The following is a 17,100-nucleotide window of genomic DNA, read 5'->3' as shown; positions in this document are numbered from 1 at the left end:
AAAAACAAAAAGTTGCCCAACTCTATGAAAGTATTAGTATTTGATGAATCAAGGCCATGTTTATCATATTTAGATCGAAAGGATCTAGGTCAAATTTTTAAAACTATACTTTGCACCTACAGATAGTTTTTTACTTTGACACATGAAAATACAAAATATAGTCTATTGATTTCATTATTTAATAAAATTAACCTTCATGTTTGTTTCAAAAGCATTTTTACATAAATTCGTTCCTTAAATCTGCGAATTTAGAAGTTCTTTCTTTAGACAAGACCGAAATGTTACACATCTCTATTCCTAGGTCTAAAACTAATTCAACTCTAAGATGATAGAACTTCTCTTCGCAAAGATAGTTTTATACTGTAACTCATAAACATACTAATGGACCTCATTCACCAATCGTAAACAAACATTAGCCACTTGATATTGATAAAACAATGAAAATTACGTATCACGTGACAGCCTTTATGGATTGTGTAATTTGTATAGAAGATATAGAGAACCACATGGCAAATGTTGTTTGTTTACGATTGGTGAATGAGGTCCATTACAGTCCTTTCATTTCATATTTTAATCAAATTAATATTCAAAATTTGTTTTCCTAAAGAATTTTTCATGCATTCGCTCGCTTTAGCTGCTAAGTCATATATTGACATTTATTTTCATAGATCCATTCATGATTCCGTACACCTAACAAAAAAAGTCATGCATGCGAAGAGCGAAGCCTCCACGCACACGCTGAAAGAACTCTTTCCAAGCCAATATTTAATTCTAGATTAGGTTAGACCTAGGCTATACTCAAGATCTAATTCAAAGATGATAGATCTACCTTTATACTTTAACACATGAACATACAAAATAAAGTCTATTCATTTCATATTTTAATCAAATATATGTAGGCCTTCAAGCAAATGTTTTTATTTAAAAAAATGGATTTAGGTCGATTAGCTATTTTGATAGCTCCATGCATACTATTTTTACATTCATGCATTCGCTATACTTATAACATAATTATTTGGATTAATTGTTTACAAAACACTCTCAGTGACTATATCGACAGTGATACGCAAATTAAGACCCGCGGGCCACGGATAACATATATTTTCTAGTATATATATATTATATATATCTTTAGAATGGATGTGCTTGTTGGATGTGTTAATATGATTTCTCAGTGATGACCTTTCTATTATAGAAAGTGATGTCCATTTGTTTAACCATGTTGTAGTGTTTGCTAAAATATTTGTTGATCTTTTCTTGTTTTTTTCTTTAATGATACATTTTTTGATAAGCATCTTAGCAGAGCTTCTTTGATTTTTTTTTATTCATTCATTTCATGCTCTTTCGTTTGTAGTTCAACATTAATGGCTTTTTTTTCTTGTTCTTTTTTTTTTCTTTTAATTCTTATTTAGTATCTTCTTCTTGTTGACATTTGGTTCCTTTTCTTTGTCTTTTTTTTTTGCCTAGTTCCCTTCTCTCCACTTAAATGTGCCAACATCTGGTATGCTGGCTTGTATTGTAAGACTGATGAAATCTTAAAGAATGAGTTTTTTGTGGTGCATGGCAATTTAATTACTTAGTAGACTTAGATAGTAGTATAAATATATATTGAAATATTTGTTAAATTATTGTTTTTACAGTAGTCGTACTTCTGCCAACATATAATTAATAAAATGCTTAACAGTTAAAATAGTACTGGTCTTGTAGGCTTTGCCGATTGATTAGACAATGTTTTAAAAGTATTTTTTTTTAGTTGTAAATCTAAATTTAAAATAAAGTACTGACCTTATGTCACTGTTATAGAATTGGAGAAAGTTGCCTGTTTCATCAGATAGGTGTAATGTTACTGGGTCTAGCAAAATTTCCACTTGTATAAGTTGTGTAATGCCATTTCATCATATAAAAAAAGGTACAGGAGCAGTATCATTGAATTAACTTGAATGGCAGCAGTACAGGATGAGGTCAATACAGCACACAACCATTCAGATCCCACTCCTGCAATTTACCTCCCAGAGGGCTATGATCACATGACCTACTTAGTCTCTGTCCATATATCACTAGACTCACTTCAGCAACAATCTTAATAGAGCTGACACAGACAAGAAGCTGCTATACTTTTCATTAGGCAAACAAAGGCTCTTGCTAGATTCATCCTCTTTGTTTAAATAACAGTCTACTTTTGACTTTATCTTATCTTATATATTACAGATGTTACTTCAAAAAAGAAGATAATTATGTCCTACACATTTCATGTCAATTTAGTCATGCATGTTAATCAATGACTTATACTCTGCTAAGTCGTTGGGTTTTCCTGACTGATTCAGGCTTTATGCTTGATTTCTCCTCCTAGGACACTTTATATTGTTAAATCCATATTACTAATATTTGTCTAGTGTTTATTTTAAATATATACTTTTTTTTTTTTATCTCAGTGCCTGATTTGAGAGGTGACTACATTGATTTGTCTATGAATGGGGATCCTGATATGAAAGGTTGGTTGTTATAACACTGGGTTTTTTAATGACACACTTGTTTTTAAAAAAAAGCTTTGCCACTGTTGCCGTGTTCTCAAAAAAAACAACAACTAGCAAATCTTTTTATTAATATTTCTATTAGTCATTAAGTTAAACAAAATAAATGTTCTAGTCACTAGAAAAGACTTCATAAAAAAAAATCACAAATTTGTTTTCCTCACGAATTAAGATAATTTTGCTGATTTCTAGAATCATGTCTCTAAATATTATAGCTCTCTCTCTCTTTATATATATATATATATATTTATTTATTTATTATTATTGTTAAATGTTATTCACATCTTAGCATTTTGGACATCTTTCTCCCATGTATTTTTTTAAACCTTAAGAGACATTCTCTTGATCCTCTGTAAAAGGCATGACAGAGCTTGAGAATCTCTATTTTAGATGATCTATATATGGTTTAGAAAGAATAGCAGTACTGTGAAGAAAATGACTTCTACATGATTACTCCCCCCTCTTGGAATAGTGCCATAATCATTGCTTCCTTTTTGCGGTTAAAAGTTATAATCTTGTGCAACTTTGAGATGACCATCATAACCTGCTGTACCCTTACTTGCTTCTCCACCTATTTATAACAATTACTTTATAAATAATGACATTGTATTAATCTATTTTTGTCTTTGACCATTTGACTGAGCATTAACAGTATATTGATTTACCTATTTATATTATTAATAGTATATCGATGGTTATTTCTATATTATTTTGTTTTCATTGTGCAGTCCCAGGCAATATCCACTCAGGGGTCTCTGGCAATGACAGCATTATGGCAACTGGAGTATTTTCTGCATCTGAGTTGCTGCGTGTGACAAGATGTAAGTCTTAAGTTCTTTATTTCCTATAATTGTGTCAAATTAGAGAAATATAAACATTACCTTATTGTAAGTGCTATGACAGGTATCTCTGTGAAGTTTTTGTAAATATATGGATTTTTATACTGTAAATGCAAAAGGGAGTAGGAAAATAAAATGGTATTATGGTAAAATATAATTGCTTAGTGTCTGTGCTAAAATAATATTGAATTAAAAATTTAAACGTTTCAAATTAGAATTTTTAAACCGCTTCTGTCAGAAACAAAAATTAGGAATATAGCTGTAAAAATAAAGTTCATGTATCCCCAGTTTTTGAAATAAGAAAATAGATATTCTCAAAAAAAGAAAGAAAGAATATCATTAATGTAGTTTTCATTTTATTGATTACAGCATCAATAATGGTTACACCAAATGGAACACATACACTCCTGTCTCAAGGCAGGTTGGATTCTCCAAGTTACTATAACTACAGTCCTCAGGAGCAGCATGGATCATTGGTCCAAATGCATCCTGTGACATTGGCCAATGGTCAGTCTTCGCTCAGTCCCGCAGGTGACTCATATAGTAAGTAATATTAATAAGTGGACTATTGGTTCTTTTGCTTCTTTTAACTTCATATACAAGATACATACTTTTAACAGAAACACACATATATACAAAACTTAATTACATATAAATTGATAGAAATAATTAATTGAACAGATATTGCTTTTATATCTCTGAATACTGCAATATTTATCTCTTTTCTATATAAAACAAAATTAATTAATTGCCAACATTTATTAATTGTGCAAAGATTTGACTTTATCAGAGAATGGGAAGTGAGAAATAGTGTGTAAAAAATTTTACTAGACAGAGTGTGTTGAGATAAGCTTTGTTGTTACTGTAAGTCATGTTACACTGTATACAGTTAACATTTCCCAGTCTAGATCTGAGAAGAGTAAAAGAATACAAACTTATATTAACTTCATAACATCGAAGAAACATCTAAGAGGAGTAAATTCCAATACTTTGATCACATTAAATTATCATTTGTTTCCTGTAAGATCTTTAACATTCAGCATCACACAATTTTATATTAATGTCAGAGAAAATCAAATGTATAAAATAATATATATGCTCATTATAGGTCAAAGTACTAAAAATGTCATCTGCAACCTCAAATTTGTATAATAATTACCCTATTTCATTATTAAAATAATAACTTATATGTATGTTTCAGTAGTGCCATTTATTAAGCCTACTAAAAGTTATAATAGTTAAGAATAGCGGTTGCATTTCTTCCACATGGTGGAATTTTGATTAATTCTCCATAATCAGTTTTGCTGTACAGTACCATTTAAATAAATCTATTTGAATGAAAACTTGGATTTTTGTCAGGTCATCCACACAAGAAATTGAAACGAAATCATATAAACTCTATGTCTTCGGTAGAGGATGATGTTGAGAGTGTAGAGGGGGAAGAAAACCTTAGTGGCTACTACTCTAAAGGAGTACTTGCTCACCAGTCATGGCAAAGTGACCATATGGACTCTGGTCAGTCTTTTTTTTTTAATTGGTATTTTTGTGTGTTGTGTTAAGCTTAGTTTTAACCAATGCAGCAACTAACTCTTGTCTCAATTTTTTTTTTTCATGTGTATTATTTTTGTAAATCCATTCAGGGCTAAACCAGGGTCAATCAATGCACTCTCCACACATGATATTACCTGTCAAACCCAAGCAAGAACCAGGTTTTGCTCCAGTGTCCCCATCTAGTGGCCTGGGTGGGCAACATTCACGGCAGCTTGCTCCCACACCCCCACGCCCAATGAGCACACACACACCAAGCATGATGTCTGTAGGCCCTTCACATTCTCAGCAGCATAACTCACCAGGCCCAGGTAGAATGCACTTGGTTTTTCTTCTTGTACATCTCTTATAGTTAAAAGTTTTAAAAACTATTCATTAATATTTTTAAGAGGCTAACGTTAATTTTAGCCCAATATGCCTTACCTAACAGTTAGTCTATGTATTTCTTCACTGATTAAGATATTATTATTTATTAAAAAAATTTTTCAGGCTTGAATCATGTGATGATAATGGGTGCTCAACAGGGGATTAAGTATGAGGGTCAACAGAACAACGACACATTTTCAGATTTTGTTACTCTTGTCTGTCAAGAGGCACAAAATTCTCAAAATCATGTAAGTGAATTATTAATAGTCAATTGAAAAAAAAAAAAAAAAAAGATTACTTAGGAAAAGAACCACTAATTACTGCCATTTATATGAAAAGGAAGGGTTTAGCTCCCTTTCAGCTATATAAAACAAAATTAATTAATAAGTTATTATTGATTGACTAATAGGCTAATTTTTTGATTGATTTCTGTATTGTCATCCATTATGAATAATTTTGCAAAATTTCAACTTCATCCAAGAATGATAAGTAGGGGAAAAAAACATTTCAAAATGTATTAAGGGGATTAAATCCATATATATATTTCCAGATCTCTCATTAACTCTTTCAGTGCATATTATTTTGATCGTTTTCCAGGAAGAACACAAATTTGCTAGGGGGTAATGTTACTAGAACTAACTAACTTTTAAAATTTTGTTTTATTACCAAACATATTTGATATTATTTTAAAGGAAAATGAAGGGCCAACAAAAGAGCAGTAAATAAAATAAATTATTTAAGAAAATGTTTTTTTTAATAAGTTTTAACTGGGAATGAAAAAACAAAATATATAAAAAATTTATTAAAAAATTGATATACTGAAAGATTTAACCCTATAATTCTATGTTTGATCCAATAATATTGAAAAATCACAAACTTAACACTATTTGTCACTTTAACTTTAAAAAGATTTAAAAAGGCACTTAAAAATTGTATTATTTAAATATTTTGGGTCCCGTGATATAAACTAAAAAAAAAGCGAAACCACCAACACAATGTGGTCATTTTAAAAAACAAATGTGCTGGTCCCGCATCCAATTTACAATCAAAACAAAGAAAAAATCACTCATATGCAGAAAATAAAAAATAAAGGGAGAAATAAAGAGTTTAACATTATAAGGATAGTGAAACAAAAATTTTATTCCAAGTTATTCGCTGAGAAATAATAAATCACAAATAATTGGTAATTTTGTTATTGATACCTGTCATGTAAGTTGCAGTGAATTATTGTGCAAAGTTTCAACTTGATCCGAGAATGGGAAATGGGAGAAAAAAACATGTTCAAACATTTGACCAGATAGACAGAATATGTTGATATAAGCTTTGTAAAAAAAGTATTTAAAATATCAACATAAGATATAAATTTGTTTTAATATTTAATCTGTTTTATTGCTTTTAAAAATTTCAGTCAGGACAAAATTCACCTATACGAAGTCCCAGCCGTTTAACTCAGTTTTTCTCTCCTGGCATGCTTCCACCCCCTCCCCCTCCACCTCCAAACCTGGCCAGGCCAGTAGCTATACTTCAGACCTCAGATGGGCATACAGTGCTCAATAGCCAGTCTTCGGCAGGTATGTTAAAAAAAAACTATTATTTAAATGAAAATTACTGTAGAAAAATATTTTTTACATTTTATATCAATGATTTGGTGACCAATAGATTTTATTGTCCTAAAAAATTATAAATTTTAACTATAATTCTTCAGGGAGCAATTCGGTCAACCACCATGTGTCCCAGGGAGGCGTATCAAGCTCACCGACAACACCTCCTGTGAGTCGAACCATCATGTCTAGTCCCTTTAACTTGCTGTCTCGATCTGAGCATGCCTTCACTCACATACACCCTCAGGTGAGCTTTGCATGGATGTTGTCATGACAACTCTCCTTACTCAAAGAGTTGTTTTTTTTACAAGAGAAGTTTCTAAACCCTGCCCCATCAAAATCAGATAAATCCAATGTCAAATATGAAGAAAGTTAACAGTCCAATAAGAAGTACTTTGTCCCTATTATTTAGTCTTCACCTCTCCTCTTGCTTAGTTTATTCTTTCCAATTTGAGAGTTGTCATGAAGTCCTTGTTGCTTTCATTGTTTCTTTGACTTGCTCTTCTATATAGAGTTGAATAGAAATCATTCCTATTGTAATAAAAAAAAAAATCCTCAGAAGTCTGTACTTCTGATTTCAGCAAGTAGATGTCATTTTCTAGCCATTATTTGTTTGTTTTCAACAGTCAGTTGTTTTTGTTAAATACAAAAAGAAATTTAAATTCAAAGCTAGTCATTGCTTTTGCATGATGAAATTTACTTGATATTTGAATTTTTATTTCTGTTGTTGTCTTCAAACTCATTGCTTGTTTGTGTTTGTCATTTAGTTTCTCATTTACATTTATTTTATCTTAGCAAATATAAATTGCTTTCTCAATCTGAGATTTGAAAAGATATAAGTTGTGGTGAATGTTAATACAGATGTCCTTGCATGCTGTGTTCATTTCCTTCTCTCGTTTCACTAATAATTCTGATTATGTATCACACAAATAACAGTGAAATCTCACAATGCTTGTACAAATACTTTACAATTCAATTAGAATTTACAAATAATTCTCAGTTTGATGTAGTAGAAATTAAACTATATGTATATTTGAGAGTTGATTGAAAAAAAAAGTAAGCTATTCTCAACAACATAAAATATTTCTAAATATTTACTTAGGGCAGCTGCAATATCTTATTTTATATATTACTAACAAGTGTTAACAAATAATTATTCATATGGATGTCATTTTTTTTTTTACCTATTAAGAATATTTAAGAAATTGAATTCAACTGAGCTCTAATTTCCATATTTTATATCTACACATTTTAGGCCTTTACATACCCTAGTATTAGTCCAGTAAATGCAATCAGTGGAGTGATCAGCCCAACAACATTGAGCTTGATATCTTCCCCTATGGCTACTCCTCGTACCACACCCAGATCTACCCCCATACCAAAGTGGAGCTCAAGTTTTATAACCATGGATGAGAACATGGACTACTCTATGCTGGCCAACATAATGCCAACAGTGAACACAGACGAAGCTCTACTGGGTGAAGGTAACTGGATACTTAAGGGTGAATATGTACTGTAGTTATAAGCTTGCATATCATTAGGTGTGATCAATATAAAAATCTTTAATTCTGATACTACCATAAAGCATAATAATAAGTTTAGATTTGAAAAATATTCTATTTGTTGTTTTTTTAACATACAAACTACAAAAAAGCTCATTTTTTCAAAATTCCATTAGCAGCTTAGCCTTAGAACGATACCTTCTTTGTTCTAATTTCAGATCGATACTTCTCAGCTGTTCATTCCAATGAAAGTTTGGATTCTTCAAATGGGGCTTCTTCTCAGGGCCCCCCGTCACAGCAGCATTCACAACAAACCATGTCCCAGCAACAGCAAGTGAACTCAGGCCTGCATCATCAACAGCAGTCACAGCTGCAGCAGCCTCAAACACCCCAGCAACCGATGACACCGTCTGGATCAGATGGTTCACCAAAGCAGGTTTAGCAATGCACTTGAATAAAGCTGAGTGAAATGAACAAGGATGTAGAGTTTCAAAGAGAACAAAATGTCAGGAGCACTTAATACTTCATTTAGTGGCCTCTGTACAAAGTTTTAGTTTTTGTTGTTTTTTTTAGAAGATTAATACTTCATTTTCACACACATTTCTAAATCATACTTTTTTTTTTTTTTTTTTTTTTTTTTTTTTTTTTTGAACATATTTTGAAATCACTATTTGTGAAACTCTTGTTCAGTGTGTTATTAATTGCCCTACACACAATCTTCATGGCACTTGTTTATTCTGAAAATCTTCCATTCTAAATTATTTACATTTCTTTCCACTTAATTTTTTTAATCATGGTGTGATTTTTCTATCCAATATCTAAATGCTCTGCTTTAATGAAGCTATTCAGCATCTAGCAAAAGATTTTGTACAAATGTTCATTACTATTGGCTGTGTGTTAAAAATGTACAAGTTCAGTTATGAAAAGTAAGCCTATTATTTAAAATCCTATCTTAAAATTCCCTTTTCGTTCTTTGACACCTGGTCACTTGTACCATTTAGGCCAATCTACCTCTTCAGGGGAGCTGATTCAGCTGACCCGAACTATTGTGACTTTGTGATTGCTGTTAAAACTGTTGATTTGATCTGATCTAACCACTGATGATATTCATTCTTACTGTCAACAGTAAAAACAACCTCCCACTGTGATTTCAGCTAGACAACCCACAGAAAAAGTAAGTGGGGTTAGAGAGAACAAACTTGCATTGATCTCTTGTTGCTGCTCATGTAATAGAGCACGCCTGTCATGCGAGTCAAGTTTAACATTGTTCCTTGCAGGCTATTTGCTAAATTATTTAATCTTATGTTGGTTTTTTTAAGAGACTCTACATCTGTTGAATGATACTATTTTTTTTTTGTATATTGACATTGATAGATTTTATATTACCTGAAGGGATGAACTGGAGTTTAATTATTTTCCATTCTAATTACAATATATACTGCTTCACTAGCTGAATGCAATTATTTATCTTCATTTTTTCTTTTGAGATAGCTAGCTCTACTTAAGTTACTCTAGCAAGAAAACTAAACTAAAATGTCATGCAAATATTCAGATGCCTTATTATGTTGTTACTGTAGTTTGTAAATGGGAAATTTATTGTTGACTTTTTTTCTACTGCTGTGTTTTTTTTTATTTTGAATTTATTTATTTGTACTAGAAGCCTTGAATTTTGAATTTGTCATGTAAGAACTTGTGACAAGTTTTCCTTCACCAAACTAACAAGTTTCTAATAACTAAACTTTGTGACAATACCATTTCTGCTTAGAGGACTACTATTTATTGTCTTTATTATAAAATCTTGTCAGACCAAATCTGTATTGATGTTAGCATATTGCTAATGTAAAAAAAAGTCAGTTTTAGATAATAAGAATGTTGTTTCTACATTTATTTCAATTTGGACTATGATCAAGAATATACATTCATCAGGCTGAAAACTAATTGAGGCTTAGAATTGTAAGTTCATCATTGAGTCTGCAATTTTCATTTACTTTACTTGATAGATATTTGCTACTGTGACTCAATGAGCTGCTAACAAATTGTATTTTTATGCTAGTTTGAATGTCTATAGATCAGTATAAAGTGAACAAAATGTACTCTAACCTTTGACTCTTGCCCTAAGCAACAAAAGGAATTGTCAAGCAGTGATCTAAATATAGAGAGCATCTACATGTTACTTTATATGTAGAACTGATGTCTTTCATTCTGTTTTATTTTGTCATTGCTTGATTCAACTTTTTGTTAATAACTCTGTCATCCACTGTATATTTGATGCATCACACCCCACCTTTGATCTTACATAACACTAAACTAGCATGCTTGTTATGTTCTCCCAACCATAGCTGTTCCATTAAGTCAGGTTATTCAAGCAATGGCTGAATTCCATTTGTTTTCAAACCTATTGATAGATTTTCATTTTATTTATTCCAATGTAGTGTATATTTGATTTGTATTCAATTTTTTTTCTTTACATTTTCCCCTTAAGACATGTGCATTGCTCTGAAAGAAGAAAAGATAAAGGAACTGCTGTTTTTTTTTTTTTTTTCTTGCATGTTGTGGGTGAAAAAGTTTAGCACCTGAGATGTGCTGATTGGCTGTGATAAATTCAAAAAACAAAAACACTTCATTATTAAATTCTTTGTTTGGGACAGGACTTATTTATTCTTATTTTATGGCCTTCATCTAGAGTGTTTATTTTTTCAAACTGCTCTGTACCTTTTTCTTGCTGTTTAATGTTTTCAAGTAAAAAAAATGTCAACTTAAGCATCATGAATTAGGTTGTAACATTGTGTTTATGCTACTAGCCACATCCTTCATTCAATCCAATGCTTGCTTGCAACATCATTTATTCTCTAGTTATTGTCGATGTAGGGAGACTAGTTCTCTTATCTAGAGGTAGCTGATTTTTACTCTCCAGTAATGTTTGCATTTGTCCAGAGTATTGTCGTAAATTACTAACTAGTTATTTAACACTCTCAAAATGATTTCAGTATTCATCGTATACAGTAACACCATTAGATGATTTGATTGTATACTTTCACCTTCCTTTAGGTTTTGATGACTAGCATTAACCATTAGCCTTATTAAATTATTGTGTTTCTAAGGCCTTAAATTGTGTGTGTACATAAATATTTAGTGTCTCTATTTACATCACTGTAGTTGTTCATCAGTTTCTGGTTTGCTCATTAGTTGTGTGCTTGTACTCTAGGCCAACATTGCCAACCAAAACTCTTCTATTTAGGCACACAACTTTCAGAGTTTTGATAAGGGGAAAAAAATCATTTTTAAACACAAAATATAATTTTTAGTTATTGTTAATACATTTCTGATTAACTCCAGTGACACGTCTCTATTTACATCACTGTAGTTGTTCATCAGTTTCTGGTTTGCTCATTAGTTGTGTGCTTGTACTCTAGGCCAACATTGCCAACCAAAACTCTTCTATTTAGGCACACAACTTTCAGAGTTTTGATAAGGGGAAAAAAATCATTTTTAAACACAAAATTTTAATTTTTAGTTATTGTTAATACATTTCTGATTAACTCCAGTGACACGTAGAACTTTCCGATTTTGAAATAATAGGGGACTAATGTATTAAATATGAAACCTCTCTCTAGACTTGTTCTTCTTATATCCACTTGACATAAAAACAAGAAATGCTTTTTTTTCCCCCCCAAGTTTGTATTGAACTCTTCTATTTATTTGATACAAAATGACAAGAAAGTGTATCTGTGATAAGATGAGAAATGTATTTATTTATTCTTTGAGTTTTAACATCGTAACTTTTTAAAACATTATTTATTAGAAAATCTTTTCTTCTGGTAGACCTAATTGCTTGTGATAAAGACCCCAGCTCTTGAAAGGTTATTTCAGTCTATTCACTGTTCATGTATAATTTAGATAAGCGTCATGTGTTCTTCCAGTACTGTCAAATATTGCCAGTACTTAACATCCCACCAACTGATATAAGTTTCAATATTTGTACAAATAAATCTGTACATTAGTGGATACTCATTTCTTTTTTTTTTTTTCACCTTATTTCTCTTTATTTTTCTGTTTTTTTTTTTTTTTTAAACTGTCTTGTTAAATTTATGTACAAAATAGATATTCTGTTAGTAACATAGAGCAGTTGAGTGGGAAGTGTTGCAGTCCAGAAGTTCTTTCTAAAGGATTTGTTAAATCTTAGATTTTTTTATTACTTAAGTTGAACCATGGCATGACAATCAGGTGCTTCATTTTTTTGTCTATTGATCCATGCAAAGTGGTAAGAATGAAGATTGTTTATTGTTTTTTTTTTTGGCTAATTCAAATTTGATTGTGATGTTCTTTTTTTTCCCCTGAAAGCAATCTATAGAATTTATCTATGCACTTGACAAATGGCAGTTGGAAGTTTTGGTAAAATGGCTTAAATAAGTAGCTTGTTTTTACAACACTGTTCTTTTTCTATTTATTACTTTGTATGGTACATTTGTTTGTACTTCAGTTTTAAACTAACTTACAGTGAGCCTTGAAATAGGGGATCTAATGTGTTAATGGATAGTTTATGATTAAAAAATCAAAACACAATTGAAATTCCTGATTAAAGTCTATATTCTGATTGTAGAAGTTAGCAGTTAGGTTCTGAAGAAGACATTTTTTTTTACTTTTTCAAAGAAATCCTTTACAGTATCTGCAAACTAGCCTTGTTATAGCTTGATCAAAGATACACATTCTTGTTCATGGACATAAGCTTCTTACAAATGGAACTCTTTTTTAATTTATTTATTGTTTCCTATGTATAACTGGCCAAATCAAACCCTTTTCACTTATGCAATATATTTTGGCCTTATTTATATCATTGACTACTTTTGCCTGGGAGTAAAGCGACGATCACATAATTTGTCTCTGGCTATAAACATAGTCTCTATAGTTAGTTTATGTAGTGGGCTAGATGCTACTAGATTCCATTTTGTAGCCTTCATTCAGTTTTAACTTTGTATGTCTTCTCTATTGTGCTGAGGAAAATCTACTTTTTTTGTCTTTTTTCTAGCATCTTGTTGGGGGAAAAATTAATAAAAAGTTATTGCTATTTCTGAACGTAAACAATTAATATTTTTGGAAGTATTTATCTAGAAAAGACTTTGAATTCATTCATTGTATACAGTGAATTTCAAACTTGAATTAGGTATTGATCATTCAATAAATCTTTAGTAGCCAAATGTACTTATAAAATATATATACCAACAAGTTAGAAAATGGCAAAATATGTATATTTTTATCAGCACAAAATGGATCTACTTGCCAGCACCTTATCAGCATTTTGTTTGTTGTTTACTGGGTTCTTTATGTAGATTTGTTTTTGTAAGATGCGTTTATTGATTGAATTCATTTTGTATAGACCTTTGATACTGTCATGTGACCCAGTTATTTATAGCATCTACCTACCAATTCAGATCTTGTCAATCATGTATATATATTCGACACTTTTTTTTCCTGGCTGTGACGCCCCGTTTCCCTCTCCCAGCTCCTTGTATATATATATAGGTCTGTGTTGTAAACATTGTTGAATTTATTTATTGAAGATTTCATTTCTGTTGCTGTCAAACTGTCTTTGACACAGGAAGCTACTCAGTTTTTTGTTTTTTATGTCAAAAACGCAAACAGTTTCATGACCTGCTCAAATGTATCCAGAAACTGTTTAGAATGGAGGAAGGGGATAAACTGAACTTGGCTGGAGATAATTTGCCAGGTGTGTAACACACAGTGGTGTTTTGCTTTTCAGCTTTGAGTTAAGATTAGAATCTTTAAACAGTTAAGTCCTTGACATCTAAAGCTCAACAAGAGCCATGCTATTGTCTAAGCAATGAGATTATCAGTTTCATTGATTTGTTTTGTTATTTTGTCTTCTTAAATGGGAGGATTTTCTTATATATTTATATTTATCTTTTCTATTAGACCAAACAGCAAGGTTAGCTCCTGCTATCCTCAAATTTGGTCTTTTAGATTCCTAGCTTGAAATTTCATTAGGAAACACTTTGTTTTGAATATTAATAAGAATTGCCTAACCTCATAGTGCACTGCTATACAATTTCATATAAGTATTTATTCCTCAATTTAGATTCTACTGTGTTGTCTTGAATGTTTTCATATAGCAACTGTCTGTTGGAAGTAAAGTATTATAAAGGTCTTGATATTACAAAGAAGATATGGCTGTGATGTAGGTTGAATTTTTTTTTTATCTCATAACTATTTATATAATCTAATTAAATGTATATGTGTGTATATAAGTATACATATATATTGATTTATTTATTAATGAACACTTTGAAATGAAAGACATTTTTTTATGCTTTTAGCAATTCGTAGCACCTTTGCCTTTTTCTAACGTGTAAATTTTTAAAATATTTGTGATGTAGTTAAGTATTTTTTTTATAATTAGAGATTGTTGAATTTTTATGATTACTTTAGCAATGATCATTTTAATGCACCTAATCTAAGTTGCCTTGATTCAATATACAAGTAATTTGTAGTCTGTCATACCAAAGATTTTTCTAAGACTTAGGTAGGTCAGCATCTAACCGAAGTCAGTGAAACATGAAACCTTACTGAAATAATGATTTTGTGCTAGAATTTCAATGGCACTAGGTCATCTAGATTCAGGTTAAAGAGTACTTGACATTTGACTTGACTTAGGTTGTTCTTTTTGTTTGGTCTGATTCAAACTGCTGTGTCCTTCTTCCTCTTTCAATACAGTATCCCACAAATATAGCATTTCAAATTTGATAACTATATTTAAATGACAAGGAGCTTTGGTCTCACGTTATTTTTTGAAGAGAGGCTGATGTTCTAAAATCAGTTGGCTGGTTTAGTGTTAGTTCACCAATATCTTGATCTATCCACTATAGACTTTCTGAAAGAGTGGCCAAATATTTGTTTTGCTGTTATGGAGCGTAAACAAGTGATTGCAGTGCTGTGATGGTGTTTTTATTTTGGTTTTTTGTTTCATAAAATGCTAGTAATTACATTTTAAAATTACTAATTTGTAGAATTGTTTTTTTTAATTTACTCTTAATTTAAAAAAAAAAATTATTTATTTTGTCTTTAAATCTAATGTATTGCGATCTTCAATGGCAATGCCATCGTAAAACAATAAACATGAGTAAATACAATGGCACATCTATTTTTGGGTTGATCTTTGTATAGCAAGTAAAAGATTTTCATTCAATTGCTAGTAGAAGTGAAACTTAACTCTGTAGAAGTAAAAGTCAAACACTTGTACACATTAGTTTCTATTTGAGATAAGATTCTTTAGACAAATATCTAAGTGGATAACAGTGTTATCTGTATTTATGTATCCCCACTATAAATTAACTTCCATTTCTCCTATCTTTAGTAAAATCATGCTTAACTTTAAAAATCAATGTGCTAGCATGTGAATATCTTCTTTAATTAGAATCAATGAGATAAACCAGTTTGTTAACAGTTAAAGATAAAGAACTTTTTTTTTATAGGTGCTAAGTGAGCTGCTGAAATGATCTTTTGTTTTGTTATGCAATAACATTTTTTATTCACTTTCTCTGGTGACTACAAGCTGTATTTGAAACTAACATGCAGTAGTGGACCTGTACATAGAAATAGCTATGTGAGACATTCATTGTCTGATTATTGACATACCTCAATAGGCATAAGCAATAACTGAGTCATTGGAAACTTCATGCTTTATTTATCTTTTGTATATAGACATTTTTTTTATGGATACAAAATCTTTACTTTAAATTAGCAGCTAATATTATGATAATACAATGTCATTATCTTGGGGGAAAATGCTCTGTTAAAACAAAAAAAGTGAACAAATTTTCTCTTACATACAATTCGCAAGCATTACAGTCAACTTTGTAGACTACATTATTAGTCTGATAAAAATGTTTTTAGAAAAATACGAATTTGTTTATAATTTTGTTCAGTGTCAAAAAGCCTTTGTTAATTGTTTAGGTGAGAGTTTTGAGTTTAGGCACATCGGCACAATTTAGGCCATGTCGTGCCCGTAATCCTTTAAGGATCACTCTCCCTTTACATAACAAGGGCTAAATTCTATAGAGTTCAATCATTAATAACAAGGTCTATTCAGTGAAACACTAGGAAATGTATAAGATCACATCTTGGGTTCATAGTCTCTTTGTGCTTTGTCTTCAAATGTCTTCTAATGACATAGAGACTTCTAGTTGAAAACATTCATTTGTTATATTTTTGTGTTTAAAACATTGAAGTAATCCATCAGTTTTGTTTTTAGTTGTAGATGTTGCTAGACTTAGTGTTGTTTATTGAATTCTTGCAGTTATTGCTCTACAGTGCTCTTTGGAAGGGCTGTTCCCTAGAGCTGCCTCTTTGTTTGTCTTCAGTTGGATCCATTTCATCAGAGCTCTTCTAGACTGGCACTTTGAAGGTGATACACACTGGCCTCTCCCCCCCCCCCCCCCCCCCCAACCTGTGTGAGATATTCATGCGTTACTGTTACTTTCTGACTTTGTTTGGAAACAATTCATTTGCTAACTTGTATACATATATACATATTGTATGAATATCATTTTTTTTTATTATGTTTCTATGCGACTGACTAAACAAGTTGTTCTAATGCAAGGGAAACCACCCATCTAAACATTTTGAATAAAGTATTGCCTGTAAAACTTATTGGGAAGTTGTCTTTTTTTTGTTTGTAAGTATTTGATGTATTGTTTAG

General features: G+C 31.0%; 1 protein-coding gene across 8 annotated transcripts in view; it reads left to right on the top strand.

The window, feature by feature from the left end:
- The window catches only part of LOC106059137 (nuclear factor 1 A-type-like), a 29,956-nt gene extending 12,905 nt beyond the window's left edge, over positions 1-17,051 (top strand). For 6 of the 8 annotated variants that reach the window (XM_013216707.2, XM_013216697.2, XM_056029004.1 and 3 more), the window contains 10 exons: positions 2,433-2,492; positions 3,260-3,352; positions 3,740-3,913; positions 4,730-4,885; positions 5,011-5,229; positions 5,408-5,532; positions 6,693-6,855; positions 6,990-7,132; positions 8,141-8,387; positions 8,606-17,051. In XM_013216707.2, coding sequence (XP_013072161.1) covers positions 2,433-2,492; positions 3,260-3,352; positions 3,740-3,913; positions 4,730-4,885; positions 5,011-5,229; positions 5,408-5,532; positions 6,693-6,855; positions 6,990-7,132; positions 8,141-8,387; positions 8,606-8,829 — 1,604 coding nt within the window. In that variant the 3' untranslated portion in view covers positions 8,830-17,051. The remainder of the gene's footprint in view (positions 1-2,432; positions 2,493-3,259; positions 3,353-3,739; positions 3,914-4,729; positions 4,886-5,010; positions 5,230-5,407; positions 5,533-6,692; positions 6,856-6,989; positions 7,133-8,140; positions 8,388-8,605) is intronic. The other 2 variants (XM_056029003.1, XM_056029002.1) reach the window with 2 other exon arrangements.
- The last annotated feature ends 49 nt before the right edge of the window (positions 17,052-17,100 follow it).

This window comes from Biomphalaria glabrata, chromosome 5, assembly GCF_947242115.1.
Source record: "Biomphalaria glabrata chromosome 5, xgBioGlab47.1, whole genome shotgun sequence".
NCBI classification, from domain to species: domain Eukaryota; kingdom Metazoa; phylum Mollusca; class Gastropoda; family Planorbidae; genus Biomphalaria; species Biomphalaria glabrata.
This window is presented reverse-complemented; position numbering and strand designations above follow the sequence as displayed.